The sequence below is a fragment of the Arvicanthis niloticus genome, chromosome 3 (assembly GCF_011762505.2).
Source record: "Arvicanthis niloticus isolate mArvNil1 chromosome 3, mArvNil1.pat.X, whole genome shotgun sequence".
NCBI lineage: Eukaryota > Metazoa > Chordata > Mammalia > Rodentia > Muridae > Arvicanthis > Arvicanthis niloticus.
The window spans coordinates 79,876,434-79,891,365 of record NC_047660.1 but is presented as its reverse complement, the minus strand read 5'-3'; the positions used below and the strand labels follow the sequence as shown (position 1 = coordinate 79,891,365).

Here is a 14,932-nt window from a genome sequence, read left to right as displayed (position 1 = left end):
ATTGACAACTATCTAAAAGTCCATCTACAGGGAGATCTGATGTCTCTGGCCTCTTAGGGTACCTGCACATACACATACATACATACACACACACACACACACACACACACACACACACACACACACATACATACACACATACATGCACAGACATACACACTTTAAAATATTAAAACAAATCTTTTTTTAAGAAGACAGGTTCTTTGATTATAGAACATAGGATGACCTGGAACTCACTGTGTAGCCCAGGCTGGCCTCAAACTCATCACCCTCCTACCTCAACCTCCCAAGAACTGAAATTACAGGTGTGTACTACTATATCCAGCTAAAACCCAATAACATTCCCATACTTGACCCCCCACACACTCCATTTAATAAATGTTCTTATGGCCCTGCCATGTGTGTTCTACCATATCTAGCTGAAAACTAGTCACATCTCCAACACACACACTCACTGTTTAACAAATGTTCCTGTGGCGCTGCTCCCTGGGCTTTTTGTGTAAACTTCCACTCAGCTTGGCAAAGAATCTTACCACAGTGACATATTTAGAAGTATCTTCTGCAACTCCCCCATCACCCTGCCTCTCTCTAGAGTGTTGCATTTGTTTGTTTGTTTGTTTTTGTTCTTGTTGCTGACCCTCAGTGCTTCCTCTAAGCAAGCCTCTTTCTCACGGTGTTTCTCCCATTTCTCAACCAACTCCTCACCTGTCTTCAGAATACACCCCAACGCTTGCTCACTCTCTTTTAGGAAGACCTCACCAATGTCCGCCCTTTCTCCTATTCTGCCATTGGGACAAACCTCTAACAGGACAGCAGCCACATCTTGCTCTATTTATTTAACTTGATTTTAAATGATTTTGAACGTGATGTGTGAACCTGTATCACTAAGATAGTACAGGGTAGCTAGTTCTCAGTTATTTGAGCTCCAACTATGAAATTTGGTAATTACAACTCATTAGGGAAGTTTTTAATTTTATTTAAAAATTGGAGTTGGGAGAGGGGAAGCTGAAGAAATGGCTCTACTGTTAAAATCACTTTTAAATAAATTAGGATTACCTGTTGATAGAATTGTCTCGCCTTTAAGACAACTCTAATTTAGCTTCTAAAGATCTCTGTCATGCAAAACTGACCAGCATTAAAATCTGTATGGTGGCTGAATAATTATGCAAACCACATGCAAGCAGATATTTTAAAATGCCAATGGTTTCTCATTTTTTTCTCACATGAATGTTATGGCTAACTTCTAGCTTAATTTCTGATTTTTTTTTTTTAGAACCTGAGGAAATGGAAAAATGTTATAGGAAGTTTCCAAAGGGCTTTGAGGGTGTTTCCAGGGCTTGTGGAGGCAATTCTTTGTAGTCTTGCAAGCAGCAGGAACGTTCCAGGGCTAGCTAGCAGGAGCTTCAGGTGAGCACGTGACATGCTCCGTGCAGGACAAGAAAGCACTTGCCCAGGTTACTAATGGTATTGCACAAGTCTTGGGCTCTCTGAAACACGCCCTTATAAACAGCAACCAGACCAACGGACATAACTCGCCTGCACTCAGAATCAATCAACCACAGACTGAAAGGTTAACAACACACAGGGCAGTGAGTCACTGGCCTGTGCTCTCTGTGCTTCTGATGGGCAGATGGGAACTGTAGAACAGAGAGAAGAAAATACACACAACAGAAGGCGCAGGACGCAGCATCGGTTTCCACTTTCACTTGGAGGGATCAGCTGCCATCCCGTCATGCTTTCAATCTGAGTGACACTGGACTTCCCCCAAGAGTTAGAAAGTCATTTTTATTAACTTGAAATGTTCATGGGTTTTTTGTTTGTTTGTTTGTTTGTTTTGCAAAATTACATAATTTTTAGATACAAATTCTCTCCTTCTCCCCAAAATGCACTTCCTGGCATTAATCACTGTCATATTTACCACCTATCCAAGTCTTTTTTTTCTAAAAACAGTGTTTCTCTTTTCAGGCAACTATACCTTTTCTGTGGTAGAATACAGAACTCATCCTTCAAAGCTTAGCCGAGGGGTTGGCCAGCCGGTTCTGTGGCTAGTGACCCTTGTGGCTCTTCAATTCAGAGGAGCTGATTTTGGTTCCTAATGTCTGTATTGTGCAGCGCACAGCCACCTGTAACTCCAGCTCCACAGGATCCAACTTCCTTTGCTGGCCTCCACTGGCTTCAGCGCTAAAATACACACACTACCTCCAAATGCATACACAATTAAACCTAAAATAAGTTGTAGAGCAAAACATACCTGAGTGAGTAACAGAACAAAACACAATGTGTGGAATTGTGTGTAATGTATGAAAGAATATACAGAAAACACCACTATGAAACTTGTTGTTTTGTTTACTAACATAAAAAGTTAATTGAAAAGAGAGAAAATTCCTTTCAAGTAATGCCATTAAGAGCAAGTTCTGGTACTAGAAATTTAGCCAACTTTGTAGTGAACAAATTAGTGGTATCCAAAACCAATTTCCTAAGCCCTCCAAAGTCACTCCTTAGAAATGGCTGTGCAGGACACTGATGTCTAGGTGGGGCCCATACTTACTCATTGCCCCCCCTGAGGAAAGGTGCAATCATTTCTGACAGCTCACCATTACAAGAAGTACCTGAGGGAACGCCCTTTGTGTGCCTGTGCTGATATCTATGAAGGCAGATTCCCTTAGTCTAAAAACTCTCAAACCTTTATATTTTTACTGCATCTCATTTGAATTGCTGGAAGTTCCAAGATCTCATCTTTGCTCAAATAAGCACATTAATAGTCAGTGCGAAAATGTGTTACCAAATTGTCCTTCAAACAGGCTATTCAGCAGTGGCAATACCTCTCTCAGACAGAAACAGGGTAGCTCATGCCTTCTCTCTTATCCAGATAGATTAGATCTCATTGTTGTCTCACAGGTGAAAATCAGTATACATGAGTTCTAGTATCATGTTGTCAATATAAGAAATAATGAACATACTTTTATGTATTTATCAAGACTGGCTCAGTTTGTTGGAGATTTTCGTCATTGCCACTTGGGGGGAAATAAGAGGTGAACACTACCCTACAGGAGCTTCCTCTTAGGGAAGCCTCATGTGGGTTTTCTTAGTGACTGCCAATCTTAGAGTGTCGTGGGAATTATCTTAAGGGTCCTTCACGTACTGATTCTCAGCCCTTTTGATTCAGTCTTCCAATTCCCACAGCACCACCATAAACACAGCACCCCCATAGAGTAAGAGTCTGTTTTCATGTACTGAGACTGGGGTTGGGGGAGGAGGTGCTAAGGCACTTGCCCAGACAGGATCCAAAATACACATTTTGTTTCCAAAGTCTGACCTCTTTTTATGCTGGAGCTGTACCCATAAGTTCCAGGAACTCACAGGCTGTCCCAAGGTTTCAGTGAGCACAGGTCCATCTCCTGCCTTCTAGGAAAGAAATTGGCTTATGGAAAGAAAATGCACTGGGCTCAGTTTTAGGAATAATGATTGATTTTTTTTTTTGACCAAACAAACTCCAGATTTACACCCTGGGGCTGTAATGGAACTGGGTCAGCTGTGTGATCAATAGCTGCCTGTCCCTAGGAAGGAGTAGCTGCGGATAGTCCCTGAATCAGTACTTCAGACTTGGAGAGGTGTTCATCATAGCGCCAGCCACAGATCAGGAATGACACCTGGCCTGGTTAGTGACATAAAGGGGCACAGTTATATAGGAGGACTGAGTTGGGGAAAGAACGTAATTCCTGATACAAGAATCCCGAGGAACAAAAGCCATAACGCTTCCAGGGTCCCTGCCACCACCCCTTTATTTTTCTGTACTTGGACGGTGTGCCTCATGACCTTGCTGTCCTTCATGACCTTGCAGTCTTGTTTCTGATTCCCTGTTTCTTCACAACAGAAGACAAATCCATTCATTTTTCTCACTGCTGTGACCAAATACCTGACAAGAAGCAACTTAAGGGAGGAAGGGCTTTATTTTGGCTTATGGTTTTAGAGCTTAAAGTCCATTCTCTGCAGAACAGGTGTGGCTCCCAGAACGTGAGGGGAGCTGCTCACTCACATTGAATCCAGAGTCATCAAGCAGAACATAGACAGGAAGTTGGGACAAGCTATAAAACCCTCAAGACCTGTTCCACTATCTCCAGCAAGGTGCTACCTTCTAAAGGTTCTGCAACCTTCCAAAACAATACCAGCTGTAGACCAAATGTTTGAACCAAGTGACACTTCCTATAGAAGCTCCAATGGTAAGCACCTTGATGGTATATGCATCTATCTGCTTCATTCCCTGGTGGGTTTTCTGCATTTCACACATTCGAGGGCACAACAACCTAGGCACTGTAAAAAAAAAAAGTGAAAGTCATGGGAAGGAGAGAGTTGTTCTGTGCCTGCACCTTGATACAAGCTTTAGAATTCTTCTAAACCCAAGACACAGGATTCTTGCTCCCATTTTACAGATAGGCACTTGAGGCTCACAAAAGGTGAAATTTGATGAAAGCCATGAAGTTAATAGTTCATTTAAACCGGAGGGCGGGGCATTCAGAATGACAATCCTGGTCTGCCCTCATGTAAGATGGTGAGCCAAAGTAGGAGTTTCATGCTATTTCCTAATCTGTAAGAGTTTCTCAATCTGTGGCTACTCAATTCTGAAGCAGACAAGTTTTTATTATGCAGAGCTCTCCTGTTCAACATCACTGGTTTCTAACCACAGCATACAAGAAGAATCCCCAACCCAGCTGTGCTGACCAAAACATCTTGAGACACTACCTATGTCCCCTTAGGTGAGAAACACTGGTCCATTTCAAAGTGACGGATTTGACCACATAACCACAGAAAGAAGAACACAAACCTCCTTGGGTGGGAGGATTTGGGGACAGCAATGAAAACTGTTCCAGAATAAGTAAGAGTTTCCATGAAGAAAGCGAGGCCTGCAAATAAGTAGAAACCCGAAGCTTGTTAACTGTTGGCAGCTAAAATAACAATAGCCATATGGGAGAAGACAGACTCAGACCTTGGGAAAGGGTACTCACGTTTATACCCAAGCTGGGACGAGAGGAAAGATGTTGTAGGTGGGAAGCAGACTGTCTGCTGGGTAGGAAACAGGCCCATTTACATGTGTCAGAGGAAATGTAAGCTCAGCAGGTAGATACTGTGGGACAGATCTGAATTGTTAATGCTGCCTGTTCAATGGGGGTGCTTGCTCCATCCTTTTGCAAAAACAGAAGGTCTCCATAGCCAAAGATAACATGTTCCAATGCAGAGCTCAGGCCAGGCACATTCTCTTCACCATCCCGACTACAGAGCTATTTAAGAACAGATGGCTCAGTAGTAAACAGTTTGGAAGTTAGGATGGGACCATAAGAACTCTGTTCCACCATGGCTGCAGCGGTGGGTTGAAGCGGAAAGTTCCAAAATGTAGTCGCTAAAGACTCCTGAAAAGTATCCCAAAGGCTTCATTCAGTCGGCTTAAAATGAGGAGCAGTGCTTTCCCACCATGTGGCTCTATCACATCGAAACTTTATGCTAAAGGAAAGTCAGGAAAGGAACAGTCAGGAGAAAGTCAAGAACCAGAGGACTGAGTGACTGGCCCAAGGTAAGGCTAGGAACAGGGACTGTATAGCCCTTCATCTCCAAAACACAGACTTGAGTTGAAAACAAAGGCTTTACTCCCAAAGCAGATGTGGCTTTAAGTCAACTCATGTGGCTAGGAAAACTCATGTCTCTGGCTCCCAGTGTTCTCATCTGTTGAGGCAGCATAATAACCTGACAAAGCTGAAGTGAGGTCAACAGCTTAGCCAGACACCTAATGCACAGTCTGCAGGTGATGGCTGGTACCTGTGCTGGCTAATTTTTGTGTTCACTTGATGTAAATTAGAGTCCTCAGGGAAAGGGGAACCTCAACTGAGAAAATGTCTCCATTACATTGGTCTGTTGGCAAGCAGGTCTGTGGGGGTCATTTTCTTGTTTAATGATTGACGGTAGGGTGGTACTGTGGGGCAGTGCCACCTCTGGATAAATGGTCCTGAATTATGAATGAAAGTATGCTGAGCAAGTCATGAGAAGCAAGCCAAGAAGAAACATTTCTCCATGGTCTCTGCTTCAGTGCTTCCTGCCTGTGATGGTTTGTATATGCTGGGCCCGGGGAGTGGTACTATTAGAAGGTGTGGCCCTGTTGGAGTAGGTGTGGTTTTGTTAGTGTAGGTGTGCCACTGTGGGTGTGGCCTTTAGACCTTTAGCCTAGCTGCCTGGAAGGCAGTATTCTGCTAGCAGCCTTCAGATGAAGATGTAGAACTCTCAGCTCCTCCTGCACCATGCCTGCCTGGATGCTGCCATGTTCCTGCCTTGATGATAATGGACTGAACCTCTGAACCTATAAGCCAGCCACAATTAAATGTTGTCCTTACAAGAGTTTCCTTGGTCATGGTGTCTGTTCATAGCAGTAAAACCCTAACTAAGACAATACCTTAATTCCCTGTGTTTGCTTCCCCTGATGATGCACTGTAACCTGTAAGACAAACCCTTTCCTCTCCTCCCCACGTTGCTTTGGTCATGGTGCTTTATCACAGCAGTAGAAACTTATCTACTATTGCTAGACCATTAACTGTACTACTACCATTAGTGCTTGCTCTAGCCATCACGGCCCTCCTACCCATGGAAATACATTCCAAGAGCATGTGTGAATCCACAGTATTATTGATCCTAATATAAACTCTGCTTTGTCTATACATACATACCTATGACAAAGTTTACTTCATACATCAGGCACATTAAAAGATTAACAATAATTAATAAAAAAAATAGTTATAGCAATACATTATAACTATGAAGGCTGATTTTCTTTATCACCTTGATTAGATTTAGAACCACCTAGCAGACTCCTGTCCTGTCCGCCATCGGAGATCAGCAGCTGTAGCCCAGCGATACCCCATGGCTGTGGGCCTCAACAAGGGCCGCCAAGTGACGAAGAATGTCAGCAAGCCGAGGGCGCCTCACCAAGCACACCAAGATCGTGCTGGACAGGATCCTGGAGGTGTACGGCTTCGTGCCCTACAAGCGGTGTGTCATGGAGTTGCTCAAAGTGTCTGAGCACAAGTGCACACCCAAAGTCATCAAGAAGAGGGTGGGCACGCACATCTGCACCAAGAGAAAGCAGAAGGAGCTGAGCAACGTGCTGGCAGCCATGAGGATTGATAAACCCTCCCCCTATAGTTAGGAGAAAAAAAAAAAAAAAAAAAAAGATTGAGACACAACTCTGGGTGTGTTTCCAGCAGAAATTAAATGAGAGGGAAAGACCAGACATGAAGGTGGGGAGCATGTGCTAGCCATTGGTCTTCCTGCAACCCCAGATAGGAAGAGGGAAGGGAGAAAACCAGCAGGACACAGGCATTTCCCCTTCTGCCTCCTGATCCATGGATGCAGACACCTATCCTCTGTCATAAGCTCCTGCCACCATGACACTCTACTCAAATGCATGGAGCCAAGCAACTGTAGAAACCATGATCCAGAACACATCATCCCTTCCTTGTGTTTCTGTCAGGCATCTGGTCACAGGTACACACAGCTAATTCATACAACAAAGTTATTTTTAATGCATAAGCTATTCATTCTTGGCTGTTTTCATTTACCATTTAAAAAAAAAAAATCATACTTGATCACGGGTGGCCCAAACTGAGGGAAAGTAAAATCACAAGTAAAGGAAAAATACTTGAATGCTCTCATCCACAGAAAACAGCAGAAACATCTTGGAGTTACTTAAGATCAAATAGCTTCTTGGAGGAACTTCTCTAAAATAACCAGCAGGAGAGAAAACCCATCAGCATAATGCTGCTATTTATAAAACCCTAGTATCTGGAAATAGCCAGCTAAGCATGTAGCTAGTGGTCCAGTACTTGCCTAGCATGTGCCAGACTTTAGATTTTGTGTCCCCGGCTCCATAACAAACTAACAAACCTGGATATAGCCAAAGGCTGCTCAACAACAGGGAGTGAAGTGTGACCACAAAATAAAAACAGCATTTGGGGGCTGGTGAGATGGCTCAGTGGTTAAGAGCACTGACTGCTCTTCCAGAGATCATGAGTTCAAATCCCAGCAACCACATGGTGGCTCACAACCATCTGTAATGAGATCTGATGCCCTCTTATGGGATGTCTGAAGACAGTGACAGTGTACTTACATATAATAAATAAATAAATAGTTTAAAAAAAAACAGCATTTGGGTTAAAAACAGATTTTGCTTAAAAAAAATAAAATACTATTTTTGAGAAAAGCTTAAGGATAAGTAGGAAACTACACAGAATGGAGAACAGAGATCTCCATTTAAAATACACAGAAAATGATAACAGGGGTCTACCCTTGGATTGTGGGGTTTTATCTTCAACTTCATAATTCTCTACATTTATCTTCCAGAATTCATATAATAAGAGATAAATAAGAAAACCAAATTGATTGGCAAATAGGCATGGTTACGAACACTAACTTTAAGAGAAATGGTACCAACCCATCTTGACACAAGTTCATGAATGGCCATTGAAAACAGTGGAAGGGAATCCAAGCAGTTTAGAATCAGTACGTGCCAAACACCTAAGAACCCAAACAAGGAAAAACCTTCCTGGGGCTCAAAGAAATTCTTAGTGGAACGAATGAGAAGCTGAAGACAGTATTTGGTACCCATGCGGAGAGAGCATTATCGATGCGCTCGGCACTAGTCAAAAGTCCAGGGGCTTAGGGCAGTCACCCAACATCTTAATCCAGCTCCATGAATGTCTCTTAAATGATAATGTCTATGACAAAGTATTCTGCCAGCTGGAGAGAATGCCTCTTCCCACTGGGGTGAACAAAATAAGGGCCAGCTGAATGCAGCTGAATGCAGGATGCTTCAGGTCCACCAAAGTCTGGAGGCTATTTTTAGATCCTGGCAAACCACTGGCTATACTGTGACCTTTTTTTTTTTTTTTTCCCTTTTTTAAAAAAAAACCTAACCACAGAATTGGTTGTGGTTAGGTATTAGAATTGGTATTCAGAACACCCAGAAGGTCTCCTTGCAGCACTTGCTAACTGTATGACCTTGGGCCCAGGTTTAAAGCTTAGGGTTCTCTGCTCTATACATGACACTGAGATCACCCAGTAGAGTTCTGGAGGAGGTGATTCGAGGCCATGAACGTCAGGCATTTGGAATAGGGGCTGCGGAACTGTGGACAATAACAAGTTAATCATTTATAAAGGCCACCTATAACTCTACAGAAAAAGGACAGGCAAGAATGAGGAGTCCCTCTTGACTCGCAGCATGGCAACTTCTCAGCTGTCCCATCACTTGTCAGATGCTCACCTTCATATATGGAAAGTAACCAGGGGCCCAAAACTTTTTCCATTCATAGCAAATTTATGGAAAAAAAAATTCATAGTTGTCAGACATGGTTTCTTAAGTCCACACGCCCATGTGAACTTCCTACTTACCATCTCGATATAGATGGTACCAGACTTCTCATTCCTTTCTCAAGCCTGGAGTTAGAGCACTTGTCTAGTATGCATGAGGCCCCAGGTTCGATTCTCAGGACTGTATTAACTAGGTATAGTGGTACATGCTGGATATCTTAGCATTGAGGAAGTAGAGGCAGGAAGATCAGGATCAGCTACATAGCAAGTTCAAGCCCAGCCTGGAGTACAACTAAAACTATTAAGGGAAATAAATGGAGATCTTTAATGAAAGTTGGAGTGCCTCCATGTGAGGCCAAAAGACATTGAACACTCATTTGCACCCCAAATTGAGTAGTCCACACAAGTGTGACTGGACAGATTAAGTTACCTTGTGTTGGGCTCAGGGTAGATAAAGTATACACTAATATCCAGAGTCATTCTGAAGAGAAATGTTACAATGTTAAAAGGGTTGTTTTGGGATGAAAGACCACACATTCAGTTTTTCTTTCTCTTACTCTGTACTTTCCCACAAACACACACACTTTTGAAACAGAAAGAAAGATGTTCCTGTCCAAAGCCAATGAAGGACATCACAAGGCAATGAACTCTGTCCTCGCTGGACTTGCCTCAAATGTGTCCAGGAGTCATGTGCAGCTGTGCACAGAGAGGCAGAGCTCAGCATGCGGCTGGCCCATGGGAGCCGGTATTCCCTGTTCCACATGAGAGGTACACACTCTGGCCCCTTTCAGAGCTGGGCCAGGTTTTCCTCTCAGGCTGAAGAGGGAATTTATGGGCCTTGGGGGATCCAGACATCTGTGCTTTCGTTTACCAGCAGCCCTGTGCTAAACTTTTCTGGTAAGGAACTGACAGAGTATCATGCAGTCGACACCATAAATGCTGCCTTTGTGTTGAGACCCAATTTTCCAGCCCATATGGGTGCCGGGAGGCAAGAGAAAACAAACCCGCCAGTGTGTTGCCTCAGAGACCACTCACATTTGTAAATGGCTTTTTAATCTTTCTGGAAGAGGCTGCAAGCCCAGCATGCCCCTGTGTCCTCCTCCACTAACTATGGTCTTACAGGAAGCCAGAGGGAGAACCACTAAGTATTGATGGAAGCCTTGTGTTTGAGTCTAAGTCACTGCTTGGCCTATCAGTAAAGGAATGCAACCTGGAGATGAAACAGGATATCCAAAAGGATCCATATGTCTCTAAAGTGCCAGGAGCCAATGAAATAAGAGTAGTGTACCAGAAAACCAAGATGCTTGCTGGGTCTGGTGGCACAGCTTTGGCAGCCCAGTTACTCAAGAGGCTGAGACAAGGGAATCAAAAACTTAAGAACTGCCTGGGTTGCAGAGGGAGTTTAAGACCCAACTGGGCAACTTAGTAAAGATCCTGTTCCCAAATTTAAAAAGTATAAAAAGGGGTCAGGTATGGTGGTATATGCCTTTAATCCCTGTCTTTGCAAGGCAAGAGCAGGAAGATGATCTAGATACATAGACATTCTTAGGCTACATAGTGAGGCCCTGCCTCAATAAAAAGAGACATACACATAGACGAGATGGCTCCGTGGCTAGAGGCACTTGTCACCAAGCTTGATGACCTGAGTTCGATCATCAGGACCCCACATGGTGTAATGACCTGTGTGTAAGCTCTACTCTGACCTCCACAAGCATACCACGGCAGGGGTACCCCACCCCCAAATAAAAATATAATAAAAATTTACCAAAACCAAAACAAAGCATTTGGTGGAGAAGCACTTGCCTTGTCTATGCAAGACCCTGGGTTTAATCTTCATTATTATAAAAATAAAAGTAAAACAAAGAAGTAGAAGGTAAATAAATAAGCCAACTTGCCTCATGCTCAAATGATTTTTGAAATAGAAGAGAAATTACAGACACACAAGGTGCATAAGGTGAATGGCTGCTGAGGACCAAGAGGCTTGGGCATACAAGCAATATTCCCCTTGTCTTGTTTCTCCCCCAATAGAAATGACATGGAGCCCCAAAGGAACCTTGAAAGCTTATGAAACTGGTTCCTGGGCAGCCTTGGAAGCTGGCACCTCCCCTTCATGCTCCCTGTTTTTTTTTTCCCTTTCTAGTTGGTAGGGAAAGCAATGGGGTCAGGAGGCAAGAAGCAGAAAGGTGGTTTGTTAAACAGTGGCTGAAAGGCTCACACTGCATATCCTAACGTGGACTACAGGAAGACAGCCGGGTGCAGGATGGCGTTCACCACTCTCACAGATCTTATATGAGCATACTGTGGACAAATCTGAGCTTAGAGATGTATTTCTATGCACTAATCTTGTCCCTCCAAATAATAAACACATTGCTCAGGTTCTCTGTGTCTGTGTGTATAAGTATTATGAATAAGTTTTCTATTTCTGTTCCATATACACACCCTAGGGTTAGCAATTTATCATGACAGTCAGAAAAGGTCAGTAGAAAATTTATTTCGCAAATGAAAGATATCTTTGAAGCTTTAGAAGGCGATTTCCACATGGCAGGTCCTCCCTTGGGCCTAACTTTCTCATCTTTGCTTGGTCTCAGTCTGCTAAGTTTTCAGACATGGCTTAATTAATTTCTGTCTTCGCCAGTTCTCTAGGTCAATGCAAATTTCTAAGATAATCAGCTGTTTTCTGCAGTGTTTCCCATGCAGGACCCCTGGAACCAGAAAAAATACTAAAGATTGCCTGGGAAGTCTTTTTTTTTTTTTTTTTTTTTTTTTTTTGGTTTTTCGAGACAGGGTTTCTCTGTGTAGTCCTGGCTGTCCTGGAACTCACTCTATAGACCAGGCTGGCCTCGAACTTAGAAATCCACCTGCCTCTGCCTCCCAAGTGCTGGGATTAGATTAAAGGAGTGCGCCACCACCGCCCTGCTCCTGGGAAGTCTTAAGAAAAATGGTGTAGGTATGCAATCAGGGTAGGTCACAGAGGGGAACACAGAGATGCAAACTCAAAGGTCTACAAGTCAGGCAAGGTAATGTTAGCAAGTAAAGGGACCCAGAGCTCCAAGAGCAACTGTAAAGTAGGGGACATTTGCAGGTGAAAGCTGGCTAGCTACTTGAATCAAACTTGTTACTGTCATTTGGCAAAGTAAGCAGAGTACTGCCCTAAATCTACCAGAAGGCAACTCTACCCTGAGAAAAGCACCCTGACTGCAGGAGGAACCCAGTGCCAGGTGAATTTGTGGGAACCTCCTTGGCACAGGGTCAGCCATCCTAGGAGAAACATCAGGCAGAGAGGCCATCAAATATGGTCCTATCATCAAGGGAAGAAATAGCTCACAGTGAACTTGAACCATGATCACTAGACTGGAAAGGAAAGAGTCAAATGCAGCCGGCAGTCTAAAGACGTTTCAAAAAGCAGAACTCAGCAAAAGACCAGATGTACAGGACTCAGGTGATAATGAATCTTCCAGGAAAAGCCCGCAGTGAAGTCGTCCAGAGGGCTGAGACACTAGCCACAAGGGACAGTACACAAACATATCCTTCTCCACCAACCAGCCCTGCAGGCTGACTCCCCCCACAGAATCTTATTTTGTTCTTCTGTTCTTCCTACCAAGAGGCCAGAGTATAACCAAGAGCCCATAGTCCCAAGGATTGAGATAGACAGAGCCAAATCAGAAGCTAACTGGGTGGTAAACCCTTCATGAGTAACAGCAGAGTTAACAGAGGTGCTGGAAGTAATGGGGGGGGGGGGCGGGGGTGAGCAGTGGGAATGACATCATAGGTCTGTGGAGCATCCATCTGGCAGTAGGAAGCAAGGATGCAAAGGGGTATAGAACCTCATAGCATTCTCCAGCTCTGACGGTCAGCATGAGGCATGTCTTCGGCTCAACCACTCCAACCTCTCTGTGCAGTGAATACTTTGCTTTACTACATAAACTTCTGCTTAAACTCCATGTCTTTGTTTTTTTGAGACAGGGTTTCTCTGTGTAAGTCTGGCTGTCCTGGAACTCACTCTGTAGACCAGGCTGGCCTCGAACTCAGAAATCCACCTGCCTCTGCCTCCCAAGTACTGGGATTAAAGGCGTGCGCCACCACTGCCTGGTTTAACCCCGTGTTTAACTGATCCTTTCCTTTGAGAAGATAAGACTCAAAGAGAAATCTTCACCTGACAACAGATTTCTGGTCTACAATTTTCTTACACATTCAAGGTCAAGATAAAAACACTGCTAAGTGCAAGTGTTCGGGACAAATGAGACATGGCAGATGCCTGACTTGCTCAGCCACGCTGGTGGCGAGGACCTCGTTGTATGACTTTTGTGGAGTTCAGTCTAAAAGAGTATTTTTATGATTTGGTTTCAAGGTTGTGGATGGATCCTAACCTTCACTTTAAAAGGCAAGCTGCAGGAAGAGGTTAAGAATAGGTCTGATGAAATGCCACTTGCCACTAAGCCTGACGACCAGAGAGCAATCCCCGGTGTCTGCAAGGTGGAAGAGAGCTGATTCCTTGTAAGTAGTTCACATAAGCATCATGGCATACACATGACCCCCCCACTCCAAATAAAAATATAATAGATTTTTAAAACAACCACACACACTTGTTAACTAAAAATTACTACTGTAGACAATATCCACTACATAGCTAGTAATAACTAAAGGCCCTTTGAATTTACTGTCTCATAAATATTTACAATTGTTCTACAAAGGAGCTGTAGTCCTTTGTAAGCCACAAAAGGTGACTCTAAGCAAGACTTAGAAATGTTAAGTCACCTGCCCTAGATTGACAGTCTTCAAATGGACAACTAAAGTCATAACTAAGATACTTTGGGTATTTTGTTCTAACCCTGAGGCCAACAAACTTTTTTGTAAATAGACAGGCATGGCTGTATTCCAACCAAGCCCCTGTGGACAGTGAAATTAGAATGCCATGTGGTTTTCACATATAAGAAATACCATTCTTTTCATTTCCTCCCCAAACACTTAAAAGTTGATAGTATCCTCAGCTTCTGAGCCACAAGCAAAGAGGAGGCAGGTTTCCTCCTCCCCCTAACCCTATAGCTTTCTAACTCTAGCTGAAACCACCAGGTTCCGCTACTATCTAGCTCATATCACAAGCTGATATCTCAGGAGTCCAGAGATATTGCTGGACAAAACCAGTAAGGGTGCACTCTGTATGGGAACCATGACTTAGACATACAACTATGAGCAAGTGGCCCTTACCCTGCCTGACCCGGGATTATGGTGTATACGTATTTCTAGTCCTTGTATTCCCCTCACCTGTACACTCTTCTACAATAGCAAGGGGTGACTCAGCTCCACCTGAGACCAATAGAGATTCCAGGTACACAAGCACAACATAGGTCTCTGCAAGCCCAAGCCCATGTTCCCTTACCTGCAAGGTTTGGCTGAAGCGCTTTAACGGTGTGGTCTTCACAGGTGGGATGAGGTTAGCTAGCGATGTGACTCTGGAAAGGGGTTTGACCCTTTTGTTACTAGGTTCCTGTATAAAAGAAAAGAAGGAAAATACAGTGTCAAGGCCAGTCTTGAAGATGTGTGCCGCAACCTCATTTCCAACCTGCTCTGAGAATTGCAGGTGGTGGGG

The 14,932-nt window shown here is 43.7% G+C and overlaps 1 protein-coding gene across 12 annotated transcripts in view; it reads right to left on the bottom strand.

Annotated features, from left to right (window-relative positions):
* Arhgef3 (Rho guanine nucleotide exchange factor 3) overlaps nt 1-14,932 on the bottom strand; it is a 277,400-nt gene that overhangs the window by 26,336 nt on the left and 236,132 nt on the right. For all 12 annotated transcript variants that reach the window (XM_034498310.2, XM_076931301.1, XM_076931302.1 and 9 more), the window contains one exon: nt 14,723-14,830. In XM_034498310.2, coding sequence (XP_034354201.1) covers nt 14,723-14,830 — 108 coding nt within the window. The remainder of the gene's footprint in view (nt 1-14,722; nt 14,831-14,932) is intronic.